The following is a 14,157-nucleotide window of genomic DNA, read 5'->3' as shown; positions in this document are numbered from 1 at the left end:
TCTCTGACAGGCGGGTTCAGAGTAAAGCTGGGTGGATGTGATCTATCATCTGGGAGTGACGGGAAGCCATCCACATGGCCTTTTCCACAGCTGGATATCCCAGATGTTGGGCCATTGCATCCAGCTAAGGATGTGCTTTCCAAGTAGAGATGGAGACTGAGACGGGTGTCAGTGGAGACAAAGCAAACATGTTTTCATGGTCATTAATGAGCTCAGAGCACTGCAGCTGGTTCTGGCATAGCTGTGGATTTGTGTTCCTACTGCAGTAAAATGTGTAGACAGGTGAGCTTAAGAGCCAATAGGGGTGTTACTAGGAGGTGTTACTAGGAGGGAGGTCATGAAACACGTTTGACAAGCCAAGGGAAACTAGAAGTGGGGTACTGGAAAAACAGCCTGATCTGGATAGCAAAGTGCAGTGGCCAGTGGCCAGTCACTGGAACTGCGCTTGAGCCCCGGTTTTCCCTTTAGTTACCTGAACAACAGACACTGGGTAAGACACTGAATTCTCTGTGTCTCAGCTTCCTCATCTGTCAAATGGTGATAAAATAAGAACCTCCTCATAGGGCTGTGATTGGGATCAGCCGAGATTGTGAAAGTGAGATCAGTTTTGAAAGCAGACAGTGGGGGGAGGTAAACAGAAGGAGGAATAAACCATGACAGACTGTGAACTCTGGGAAACAAACTGAGGGCTTCAGAGCGGAGCGGGGTGGAGGATTGGGATAGGCCAGTGATGGGTATTCAGGAGGGCACATATCGCATGGAGCACTGGGTATTATATGCAAATAATGAATCATGGAACCTTACATCAAAAACTAAGGATATACTGTATCGTGACTAACATAACATAATAAAAAATTATTATTAAAAAAAATGAAAGCAGAAACTATTTTTCTATAGTTTTTTTGTTCAGCACCTAGGATAGAGCCTGGTACAGAGCAGACCATCAGGAATGAGTGAGTCCTGACTTAAATGAGCTCCTCTGGTTGGTTTCCACCTAGAAGTCACCTTCACCCCAATATTCCCACATGAGTAATGCTGACCAAACTTGCTATCCTCATACAAAGGGAACACCAGATAAGATCACTGTTCCCAGAATGAAGTCAAGAATGAGGCCACCAATCTGCATTTCCCGGTTCACCTCACTAGGTGCGGAGGGCTGGCATCTGAATAATGTCTGGACCCTCTAAGAAGCATGCTGGTGCCATTTTGTCAGCACCCAAGTGTCTGAGGGAAGCCAGAAGTGTTTTGCACAAAGCAGCCACATTGCTTGGGCACTGGGCTCTTTCCAGAGAGTAGTGCCCAAGCACAGAGTGATGAGAACAGAGGTACAGAGATCAACACCTCAGCTCTTTCTGGAGAACTGTGGAACTTTCTCACCGTTTAGAAGGTCAGAGAGTATTCTGCCTAGGACTCAGTTTCTCCTAACCACGTGTTACTACCAACATTTGCAGCCTGAGGTGAGCTCAGACAGTAAACCTTGCATCTTCTAGCTCACTCTTTGGTCAGATCCTTGGACGAGCAACATCAGCATCCCCTGGGAACTTGTTAGAAGACCTAGTATGCAAATAGTTGGACTTCAGGAAGAGACAACAAAATAAAGGAGGACATCCAGAAATAATGAAGGGAAATTTAGTTGAGCAGAAAAAGGGCTTTCTCAGAATGAAAGAGCTCACTGAATTCTAGACAAGATTAATTTCAAAAAGGCACACATCTGGGCGTATTCCAGAGAAATTTCTGAACACGAAGGAGCCAGAGTACCTCTCCCTAAAATTGCAGTTTGAAAGAATATGTTGCAAACAAAGCCAAGAGCATAGATGAGCATTGGATTTTTCTTCTGTAACATTGGAAGCTATGAGACAAAGGAATAGTTTACAGGTATTTGAGGAAAGGGAATGTGACCCAAGAATCCCAAGCTCCACTGACATATTCTTAAGTAAGAGTGAATGAAAAACACCCATGTGATTGGAGGAAATTATTCAAGGAACTACTTACCTAATGAGGATGAAATTAGAACAAAAACCTTAAGAGGAAATGAAGGGTGAAAGCAACAATGATGGGCAGTGAGTTTTAAATATGCTATGTACAAGAAACATAGTGAAAGTGAAATTGATAATGAGAGGATGACCGAAGATTAAGAGGAAAACATAAATGACAGGAAGCTGAAGTAGCAATATGAACATCAGATAACGAGGAATTCAAAGCCCAACACATTAAAGACAAAAAAGAGGGATATTGTGTGAACTTTATTCCAACAACCAGATAGCAAGAACATAAATCGTTAGGTGCCATAGAATATAATAGGAAAAGTTTAAAGCTAGAATATCTGAAAACATAAGAGGAATCCTCCAAGGTATAACTTTGGGGAAGAATTTTAATTCACCTATTTTAGAATTTGATAAATCAAGCAAACAAAAAGTAAGCCAAGATAAAAAAAATTACTTGCAGATACAACAATTTGCAAATCAGAAAGCCTGATTCCATATGGAAAACTTTTGCCTACTGGATAGTCTCATATATCCATGAAGCATTTGCAAAAACTGTTGTAGACTTGGACATAAATAAAACTTTAATAATTCCGCCAAATATAGAGATTTTATGACTATATTCTCTGATAATTTAATAAATCTAAAATTCTTACAACCCAAACTGAAAGTATATTATCTTAAAAATCCAAGACATTTTATATCAAACCCTATGGATATAGATAAGATCTATAAAAAGAAAAGAAAAATTTATAGTCTTTTTTTTTTTTTTTTAGATTTTATTTATTTATTTGACAGAGATAGAGACAGCTAGCGAGAGAGGGAACACAAGCAGGGGGAATGGGAGAGGAAGAAGCAGGCTCATAGCAGAAGAGCCTGATGTGGGGGCTCGATCCCATAACGCTGGGATCACGCCCTGAGCCGAAGGCAGACGCTCAACCGCTGTGCCACCCAGGCGCCCCGAAAAATTTATAGTCTTAATCTAAAACCCTATGGATATAGATACGATCTATATAAAGAAAAAGAAAATTTATAGTCTTGAAAGTTTTTATTATTAAACAAGAAAGGTGAAGAGTTTCAGAAAACAAAAAACAATAAAATTAAAGAAAGTAAACAGGAATTAATAAAAATCAATTGAAATCAATTATATAGAACACAAAACCCCAAACGAAAAATAGAAAGAATAATGAAAACCAAAAGTTGATTTGTTAAAAAACCAATAAACAGTTTGGTTTGGTTAAGAAAACCTGGCTTAAGAAAAAAAGGAAAAATAAGAACATATCGCAGGGATTGATAAAGTGGATTTAACCATAGATTAGAAGAAATCAAAAGAATTTTCAGAGAATCACATAATCAAGTTTTGGGCAGTAAATCTGAAACCACAGAAGAAATAGTTGGTTTTCCTGGCAAAATATAAATTTCAAGAGATGGTGATGGGTATTAAGGAGGGCACGTATTGCATGGTGCGCTGGGTGTTATACGCAAGTAATGAATCATGGAACTTTACGTCAAAAACTAGGGATGTACTGTATGGTGACTAACATAATATAATAAAAAAATACTATAAAAAAAAGTGAGAGAACATTTTCCTCCCTTTTTCCAAATCTTCTATTTGTCATTTGCAAATAGTGTATCTACTTTGGGAGAAAGTTATTGATAAGGCTATTTGAACCTGATGTAAGGTACCATAATTTATCTGGAAAACCCCCAATTATAAAATTGGAATATCTATTTGGTATAACATTTCTTCCTTAAGTTAAAAATTTTCAATAGGCTTAAAGTATCGCATTTTGCGATTTAATGTATAAAATTTCCTGAATTATAGATATTCCAAAATTTTCTAAGTAGGTTTTTTTTAACTAAATGCCTTTTCCCATACAATACTTTAATAACATTTTTTGAGGAAGTTAAAAAAATGTAAATAACAATACTGTTTCAGAACCATTAATAAAAGGACAAAAGGATTGGGGGAAAAAAAAAGAATTAACTCCAGAAGAAATAAGAGACACAAACATTTCAATAGCTATTGAACATACAATAAGAGTTAAATCATGTTGAAAAAGAAAGTAGTTCCAGATGATTTAACTATTGTCTGTTTTACTTTCAAAGAATAATCAATGATTAATAACCATTGTTCAAATTATTTCAGATCAAGATATATAAAACTCAGTGGATTCATTTTAAAAAGCCAGCATAACTCCAACATGGCAAAAATAACTAGAAACCAATTCTACATACCATATTGATGCAAAAATTCTAATAAAATGTTTGTCAAATTGAATCCCACAGTGCATCAAAAAAATTGGCACAGCAGGAGAGAACATCACTAAAATCAGGAGAAGGCAGGACTTCGCTCTTGCCATTCTTATTTAAGATTGTGACCTTCTATAATGTGACAAAGAGCAAAGTAAGCTCTAGAAATATTGAAAAAAGAGACAAAATGATCTTTATTTGCAGAGAATATTAGTTAACTAAAAAACTGAGATACTCTACTAAAAAAATGGAACTAATCAAGGAATTTGGTAAGGTGGCTAGATACAATTTAATATATAATAAGGACTGGATTTCTCTTGTCAGCAACATCTAGTTAGAAATGAGGGGGAAAATCTCATTCATATTAGCTACAAAACTGTAAAATATTTGGGAATACATTTAACGAGAAGGGTGTCACACCAATATGGAAACATAACTATAACATTTTATTGAAGGGCATAAAACCATTTTCTTGAAGTTCTGAGTAGATAGAAAGATATACCATGTTTCTGGAAAGGAATAATTAAAATAATAAAAATGTAATGTTTCCAAATTAATACATAAATTTAATGCTGTTCCGCTCTGCATCACAGTGGCTTTTCTTTTTAATTAGACACAATGATTTTAATATTCTCACGGAAAAATAAACGTGCAAGAATTACCAAGATATTTTTGAGGAAAGAATAACGGAGGAAAACTTATTCTACCAGATGTTGCAACTGATTCTAAAGCTACTGTAATCAAAATAGCAAGATATGGCACAAAGGCTCAGTGATGTACAGGGTTCTTGATTAACGACTTTTTTTTTGGTTTTTTTGCTAATTGTTTCTGCCGTTTCTTTTTATTTACATGAAAACATTTTGACTCTCATGTTTCCTATGTGCTTCCAGATGTTGAGCTCAAATCCTTTTATAGAGATATGCCAAGAACTTAACACGTAGGGGACTCTTCCACCTTACCCTAGCAGACCTTGAGGGCATTCAAGACACTGCCCCCCCCCCGTGCTCTCAGAGAACCCATCCATGTGAGGAGCACCCCAGCAGGACACATACCCGGAAACAGAAGATCCCCGCATACTGGTGTGAAAAGCTTTGGTCCATCAGGATCTTCCGCAGATGCTGTGGGTTCTGTGTCAAGGAGCCCAGTGCTGCCAGGAACCAGCAATCTCCTGGGAAGGGATGAAAGCCATGAGAGGTCTACCGAACCCATCTGGAAGCCCCCCCCACACATTTCACAGGTCTCTGTACACCTTCTTCTGAATAATGTGTTTATTTTTTTTCTGTCTGAGAGGTGAGAACTAGGGAAGGATTCACTAGGACCAGTTCCAAGCATGACAGAGAAGGAGCCGGTGGTGATGGGGGTTAGTGGGGTGGGGGTGATGGGGGCTATGGGGGTTGGTGTGGCTGGGATGAAGGTGAAGGGGGTTTGAGGATCAGCAAGGACAATGGTGAGGGAAATCAAGAGAGCCCCAGCCAGGCTTCAGCAGGGGTGGTGGGCCAACCTGCCTCTCATTCTCATTGTGCCAGAGGAGCCCAGAGCTGAAGTTACAGGAAATGTTCTTGCCAGTGTGAACAGTCCATCCACAGCAGCACCAAGGATGCCGACCATGCCTCCTCAGAAGCTGGGGCAGAACTCGGGCGTCTGGGTGGGCATCACCTTCTGTCCGTCCCTACCTGGAGGCTGACTTCAGACAGCCCGCTTATTCCGGGGCCAGGAGGAAGGATGTTGAGTCCTTACCGGTGTCTCCTTGTTGGATGTCAAATCTGCTTGCGCCTTCCAGGATGAAGTGAGGCTCTGATCGACCTTTTAATATATCCTTAGGCAAGAGGGAGAAAAGCCATGAGCATCTTTCATTCCTCTGTGTCCCCATGTGGTACCCAAGACATCACTCATTTTGTCTTTGAGGTGTAGAGGTTAATTTTTAAATAGGTGCTTAAAATCTGAGTTAGGAAAGGTCCCCCCATTCTTCAGGTTTGATTGCTATCAGGAAGGCAGGTGTCAAAGGGTTGTGTATGTCAGTGACAAGACAGGCAAGACACGCATTAGCAAAATGCATGAGGAGATAAACATAAATAAGGACTCGGGATCTTTAGATCAAATAGTCATCCCAGTCTCAATAAGCAGTGTTTCAGTAACAGGTTATAAATAAGCAAAAAAAGAGATGCATTTATTAGAGGACACTTTTATAAGCATAATAAAGCTTTCCTTGTGGAACGTCCTCTCTCAGAAGTCAGTATAGGCGTCTGGGCTCCAGGTTCGAGTCCAGCCACGTACTGTACAGGATGCCAGATGTGTTACTCAGACCTCACCCACTCCCCGGCTAACTCACAGACTGATTCTGGAAACCCCGGGCCCCTTGCCTTGAGTGCTGTTATGCAGCACCCAGTCCTGCCCCAAACTCCAACACCCAGAGCTCCCGGCAGCCTCAGAAAGGGGTTCGCTAGAGGGTTCTGCAGGGCTGTAATGTCTGGGAAGAATGTGGGGAACTCTCAGCAGACACAAGGGTTGTGAGAGCTCCTGAAGGGGCTCCCCTGGGCCCAGGGTCCCCAGGAACTCCCCAGCTTTCCCCTACTGGAAGTCTGCAGGATTACGCTCAGCATCCTGTCTGCTCCTGGGGCTCTTCCTGCATTTCCACTGCATAAATCTGCATTTGCATACTTTGGTCATTGTTCCTGTATCATTTCTTTTCACACTGACAAATAAGTCCCCAGAGAACAGGGCCGAAAAGTGGAAATGGATTTATTTGCTCAACAGCCGTGAATGTACAGAGCCCTGTGCCTTGAGACACCTGCCAGCCCTTCATAACCCGCCAGTTTCCTGGTGGAGACGCCACGAGGCAAACAAAGGCGTGCATGTCTGCAAACATCTCAGCCCAGCTTGCTCACCTCACTAGGCCTGCTCCCGCTGCCTTCTCTGCAAACACTCTCAGGCCCAGACCCTCCCCAGGCAGAGGCGCCAGGGTGCCCGCCAGGTGCCCTCATCTGGGCTCCAAGCCCTGCCCCCGGGAGTCCCCGTGTCTGGCAGACGCCGGGACCTCCCCCAACACAAGTGAGCAGGGCAGACCTCTGCAGGGCCTTACAGGGAGCAACTTGCCCAGTTCCACACAATTTGGGGCACTTCCACTAGCTGTCCCCACCCTTTCTACTGCAAAAAGGAAGTGAAGGTCTCACTGGAGTTTGCTGTCAGCCAGCAGATGCTTAAGATCTCCACTCACAGGAATTAAAGAGAGTGGAGGCCAGTGGGCTCCACACTGGGAACAAAGACAGCTTTGCTCGGCTTCCCTGACGGCCCGCAGCCCCAGCTCTCCTCTGCTGTTTGCTCCTGGTTTCCCTGCAGTGACCGCAGAGGGGGAGCGGGTGTGCTGAGACGCATTCACGCAGACCTGGTGTGGCACCATGCTGTGCATTCTCCCTGCGAGACCTCGAACAACTCCCTTGACTTTGCTGAGACTCAGTTTCCTTGTGTGCAAAATGGAGACGTGGGTGGTAAAGCGATCGAGGCACTGGCTGCCTTGCTGGGGTCCGGGGGCTTTATTCGCCCACTGCCTCCCACTAGCCTTGCAAAGCAGGAGTCTTCCCATTTTGCAAATGAGGAAGGATGTGAATACTTAGCAGAGCATCAGACAAGGTACGTGGTCAATAAATATTGATTCCCTTCTTCTGTAATATTTGCAAAATTAAAAAGGCCATACTCACAAACCCAGAGCCTCAAATGCATTCATTATTAAACATGATAGAATAAAAACATGAATTAAACAATCAACTCACAGATGTTAGAAAGACGAAAAGAGCCTCAAACATAGGCAGAAAAAAATGATAAAAGAGGACAATTAGCAAACTCTAATATAGAAAAACAGCAAGATCAATAAAGCAAATAACTCATTCCATTTGGGGGAGAAGGTTTACAGAGACCCCACCTTTGGCAAATATGGTAAAGAAACCCAACTAAAATTAGAAATACAAATGAGGTTTTAGCAATATAAAAACATGATGTAAAATTCTATATTAATCAATTTAAAATTAGTGAGGATTTTCTGACTAAAATTAATATGACCCAAAATGGGTCAAGTTAGTAAAGAAAATGAAAAAAAAAATCAATAACCTTGCAATATTCAAATGATCAAAGAATATCTCCCTAACAGCTCTGTAAAGGCTTCTAAGGACACATGATCTCCTATGGAATTCTCTCAAACTTTCAGAGAAAAGACAATTCCTGTGTCCCTTACAGTTTCAGTAAAAGAAAGAAAGGAGGAAAGAAAGACACTGCCACCACTTATTTTAAGAAGCCAGCATCGCCTGGGACAGCCAGAGCACAAAACACACACACACACACACACACACACACACACACACACACACACGACTGATTGAGACTGATTTCACTTATGGAAATATACCAAAATAAAATACCCAGCAAATGAACCAACAAGAAATTGTTAAGACCAACCCTTTAAAATCAAGCAGGGTTTGCCCTCGAAATGAAGGATACCAGGATGGTTTCATATCAGGATATATAATAAAATAAAGTAGCATTTACACGGGCCAAAGGAAAAACAATTTATATCCCTCTAACAAATGCACAACTATCTCTGATTTACCAAAATGATAAACATTAAATTAAAAAAAATGTAGCTAATTAAGGACAGAAAGACATTATAATGGTGTGAAAATTAAACGTCAATTATTGCAAATCAATAGTCAATATCAAGTTTATGGGCAAACACTGGAATCGTCTGCATCAAAGTAGGGCCCAAGATCTGCATCTGTGTCTCCTGTCCTCGGAGCTGCCTGTTTCTTTCTCAGCCTGGCCTTTAGAGGGGTGCTAGATGATCTGACAAGAGCCAAGGTACAGGCCCCTGGGGGGCTCAGTGGGTTGAGCACCTGACTTCGGCTCAGGTAGTGATCTCAGGATTCCGGCATGGAGCCCCTCGTTGGGTTCCTGCTCGGTGAGGAGTCTGTCCCTCTCCCTCTGCCCCTTCCTCTGCTCATGCTCTCTCTTTCTCTCACAAATGAATAAATAAAATCTTTTTTTTTCTTTGAAGAGAAGTAGGAAGAGATGGAAATTATACCCAGAAGTATTTTAGTCTGCTGGGCTGACTTGCTGAGAAAATAGGTAAAGATGAATGGATAAAAAAGATGTGAGATATATATAATGGAATAGTACTCAGCCATCAAAAAGAATGAAATCCTGCCATCTGCAACAACTTGGATGGAGCCTGAGAGTATTATGCTAAGCAAAACAAGTCAGTCAGAGGGAAAAATAAGGGGGGAGTAAAAGAGAGAGAGAGAGGCAAACCAAGAAACAGACTCTTAACTACAGAGAACAAACTGATGGTCACCAGAGGGGAGGGGGGTGGAGCGATGGGTGAAACAAGTGATGGGGAGGAAGGAGGGCACTTGCTGTGATGAGCACGGGGTGTTGTCTGCAAGTGTTGAGTCATTACTATTACACTGTGTTAACTAGCTGGAATTTAAATTCAAACCTAAAAAAAAAAGACAGATCGCCCTGCTCTGCAGGGGTCAGGTGGGACAAGCACACCAGGGCAGTGAAGGCTGACAAGACTGGCAAGGAGCAGTCGCCACCCTGCACATGACTCAGAATCACCTGGGACCTTCGCAGACGGGCAGACCGTTGGGTGCCACCTCCCACAGCCTGGATTTAGTGGGCCGGCCTGAGGTGGCATTCAGGGTTTACACAGCAACGCCGAGGATTCTGAGGCCCCACCATGGCAAGGGGGCAGGTTCAGGGAAGCTGAGCAATTTGTTCCAGACTCCACAGGAATGGCTGTGAAGAAGGCAACGTGGCTCCATAAGGCCTAGCTCTTCCCCGCTGTCCACACCGGGCTTCTCTGTGTCAGTGTTGGCTGATTCTGTGAGATGGGCTCTTTGGGGGTTCTGAAACATCATTTGTGCAGAAAGCAGTTGCGATGGTTAATTTTAGGACTTGACTGGATCATGCGGTCCCCAGATATTCAGCTAGACGTGATTTCTAAGTGTGTCTGTGTTTCCAGATGAGATTAGCATGTATTTGAACGGGAACTTAGGAAAGCAGATTGCGATCCCCAGTGTGCATGGGCACCACCCAATCCGTTGAGCACCTGAATAACACAAAAGGTAGAGGAAGGGAGAATCTGCCCCATCTCTGCCTGACTGCAGGCAGGGACGTTAGTCTTCTCCTGCCCTTGCACTGGGAATGACACCATCAGCCCCCAGTCAGACTAAACTACAACACTGGCTTGACTGGGTCTCCAGCTGGCAGATGGCAGGGGTGAGGGCCTCACAGCCCCCATAACCACGTGAGTCAGTTCCTCACAGTAAGAACATCAAAGGCTAAATCTATGTATTTCTTATTGGTTATATTCTATCAGATATATAGATATATAATAGATGTATGCACACACACACACACACACACACGCACAACTATGAGTTCTGTTTCTTTGGAGAATGCTAATACAGAAGCCATCATCAATAGTCGTACTAAGTAATTTTAGCTACTTCTGCATTTGGAAGTCCTTTCCGTGGACTTCTGTGTTATATTAGGTATGTCAGAAGCACATGGAATGGGAGAACCCCTGGAATCTTAGAAAATACTCTCTTAAGTGGTACCAAACCAGGCACTCTCCTGCAATCGTCTCTGGAGACATCTCTGCCAATGCAACATGACTTTGTATATTTTGGAGGAATCCTTGCATTCATCAAAGGCTGCTAATGCACTCTCCTGGATGGTGTGCTGCCTCTTGGATGAGGAAACTCCAGGTTTAGCATCTTGGCATTCAGACACACACTAAATATATCTTTCAGAGGGTGGCCAGAGTTCAGGCTGGGCAGGTGGCAGTGTCACTCCCTTTCTATTTTTGCTAGAGAACTTTGTTTTATTGGTGTCAAAGTTCTTTGGCTCAATGGCATTCGGTCCTGGCATGATCACTTTGTCACCTTCTGTTACCTGTTGCCTTTGTAACGTACACTCATATGTCCATTTTATTAACCCCTTCCTTTTCTGAAGAACTCATTTTGGTCCCAAGGTGGATCATTTCTAGTGAATGATCCTTTTAGAAACTCCACTCTGGCTGATTAAAAGATGAAAATTTGTTTCCTGGGTAGGCAATACTTCATTCTAGGATGACCACAGGCCAGAAGCCACAATGGTGTTGGGTTTGGAGCTCCAAGCACCCATCGGAGATCCTGTTTTGGGCCCACAACTCTTTCTTTAGTTGAGAAGTGAAATGTTTTTCACGAAAGAATGGGGGCAAAGATGAAACTGCAGTCTCTCCATCTGATACATGCTGGTGATTCTGCTATGAAGATCTGTATCTATAATTGTGTGCCGTCCAATAGGGCAGCCACAAGTCCTTTGTGACTACTTTAAATTAGATTAAAACTTTAGTCCCTCAGTTCCACTAGCCACATTCTAAGTACCCAATAGCCACATATCACTAGTGGCTACTGTACTGAACGGTACCAAAAGACTCTTCCTGCCATCATGGAAATTCTATTGGACAGCGCTATCTATTGAATAAGGATAATAATATTATCTACCTCACAGGACTATTATGGTAATTAAATGAAATGTTGTATATAAAGTGCTTAGATTAATACTTAATGCATGTACATACTTGATAAAGGGGATTTATTATTATTTATGAAATTAAAATTCCAAAATGAAGTCACTCTAACATCAACTTTCATTCAGGGAAATAACAGATACTCCATGCACAAGTCTAATTCTCAGCATTGTCTCTTTCTGACATGTGGGGGTTGTAGGCAGTGCTGAGGCTGATGAGGGGTTGGGTCTCATCATCACTATTTGCCCAGTGCAGGGTCACAGGCTGTTCTAGAACCTGATTGCCTGCCAATGGGGAGAGTGTGACAGGTGGGTTGGAAATTTCTTAACAAAGAGAAGGCAAATGAAGCAGGATATGAAGGAGCTTCTATTTCAAAGTTCCAGCAGCAAAATGGATTAGGTTGACGGAAGGAGGGAGGAATGGAAAGAGAAAAAAAGAATCAGAGAGAGAGAGAGAGAAAGAGAGAGAGAAGACATCATGGGACATTAAAGAGCTTATCTGCACCAGGCATAGAAAACTGAGTCTAGTTTTATGCCCCTGACTCTTGGGCTATTAGTGACTCTACCAAGCCTAAGTGAGTACTCAAGGTAGAATGATAGCCACAATGGTGTAACAATTGCCTAGAGGATGGAGGGTCTGCATTGTCTGGAAAAGCTTAGGATGTGAAGATGGCTTCAGAAGCCTAGGTGACACCTCAGCCATTATAGAGTTGAACTTTAAAGAGTGCCAGCCAGACCTCTGGACAGTGACTGGGCAAACTCTAGACTGGGAGGCAACCTTGTAAAAGTAGTGAGAGGCAGCAGAACATGAGAAGAAAGTCACTCTCCACACTCCCTGCCAGGCCACCTTAGGCCCTCAAATGGTTTCATCTGACCTACATTTCTCCCCTAAAAGTGTCTGTTGAAATTAGTTGAGGGCTGAAGCTGACTGGATTATGAAAGCCCAAGGGATCCAAAAGGACAGCCCCTGAGGCTGCTACCCTATGCCATCCCTCCCAAATTAATTGTAGTAACAAGAGCTAGTGTTTAGTAAGTGTTTACAATGTGCTAGACACTCTTCTGAGTATTGTCTTCATGTTTTCCTTAAAATAATCATGTGAGGTACACATACAACATTTCATTTTTACCCTCATTCATTTTCACCTAAAAGATGGAAAGAAGGACTCAACATAGACATTGATTCCTGGTTACCCAGACAAGCTGGGAGTCTATTGGTGCAAAAAATATTTGTGGAAAACAGGAGCCCAGAACACAACATGAGCTTATGATGAGGCCCGACAGGAGAAAGTATGGTGTAGTGATAGAACAGGTCTTGGAGACAGAGTCCAGGACTCAAATCCCAGCTCTACCACTGGGTATGTTACTTAAGTCTGTTTCTATTTCACATCTGTAAAATGGGGCTAATAATAGTACCTCCTTATAGTATTAATGTGAGGATTCAATGAGTCAAAGCCCCTAAAGCCAGGCCTGCCATATAGTCAGCAGTATGTAAGTATTGGCTTTTACAACTAGGATTGAGCCACATTGGCCATGGCTCCTCCTCCAAGGCTCTTTTCAGGAACAACTTTAAGCTTTGGCAGTTGAGGAAGTCACCATGTTGAAAGGGTGAGTTCACTGGCCTTCTCGTCTACCATCCTACTTGTTAAACAAGTCAACCTACGGATTCTCAGTTGCACACGTGGAGCTTGAAACCCACGTCAAGGACCTGTAGATAGAGTCATTTCTTCATCCACTCACATAGTTATTCATTCATTCAAATCCTAACAGAGTCCTACTGGGCACACAAACCATGTGAAGAAAAGTGCAGCGTGTGGAGTCAGGAATTTTAGTTTAAAACCCAGGTCCTTCCCTCGCTAACTGCCATCTTACGCAAGTTGCATCACCTGTCTGAACCTGTGTTCTTAATATAACTGGGAAAGGACAAGAGACAAAATAAGAGAAGACACATGGAAAACTCAGGAAAATATGAATGTAAATGCTGTGATGAGGGACGTGAAGACATTTGTCTCAGCTTTTGGTTGAGAAGAAGAACGGGAATAAGACATATCTGCCCCGGAAGTCCCCTGTTTCAGGTTCCCGGTAGAATTCTGTGGAAGTCATCTCACTTCTGTTTGCCTCAGCTTCTCCTTGCCTCTGAGATACAAAATTTGAGATGCTGCTAGAATCAGATAATAAGAAACTCTCAGCCCTTCCTCTGAAAGCCTTCCATTTCAACATAGAAATGTTATAAATTCTTTAACACTATAAATATGAGTCCCACATCTATTACTCAGCACCTTGGGGGAAAAAAAAACTTTCTAAAAGGATCTCAGCTCCTAAAAATAACAAAGGGAAAAAATATAACCCTTCCAAACTTTAA

General features: G+C 42.3%; 1 protein-coding gene across 1 annotated transcript in view; it reads right to left on the bottom strand.

Annotated features, from left to right (window-relative positions):
- CAPN13 (calpain 13) overlaps positions 1-14,157 on the bottom strand; it is a 78,060-nt gene that overhangs the window by 43,981 nt on the left and 19,922 nt on the right. The window contains exons 3-4 of the mRNA XM_034659684.1: positions 5,973-6,051; positions 5,288-5,403 (exon numbers count right to left, since the gene is read on the bottom strand). Coding sequence (XP_034515575.1) covers positions 5,288-5,403; positions 5,973-6,051 — 195 coding nt within the window. The remainder of the gene's footprint in view (positions 1-5,287; positions 5,404-5,972; positions 6,052-14,157) is intronic.

The sequence above is a fragment of the Ailuropoda melanoleuca genome, chromosome 4 (genome assembly GCF_002007445.2).
Source record: "Ailuropoda melanoleuca isolate Jingjing chromosome 4, ASM200744v2, whole genome shotgun sequence".
NCBI classification, from domain to species: domain Eukaryota; kingdom Metazoa; phylum Chordata; class Mammalia; order Carnivora; family Ursidae; genus Ailuropoda; species Ailuropoda melanoleuca.
Note: the sequence above shows the minus strand (reverse complement) of the source record. Positions and strands in the feature narration are given on the sequence as shown.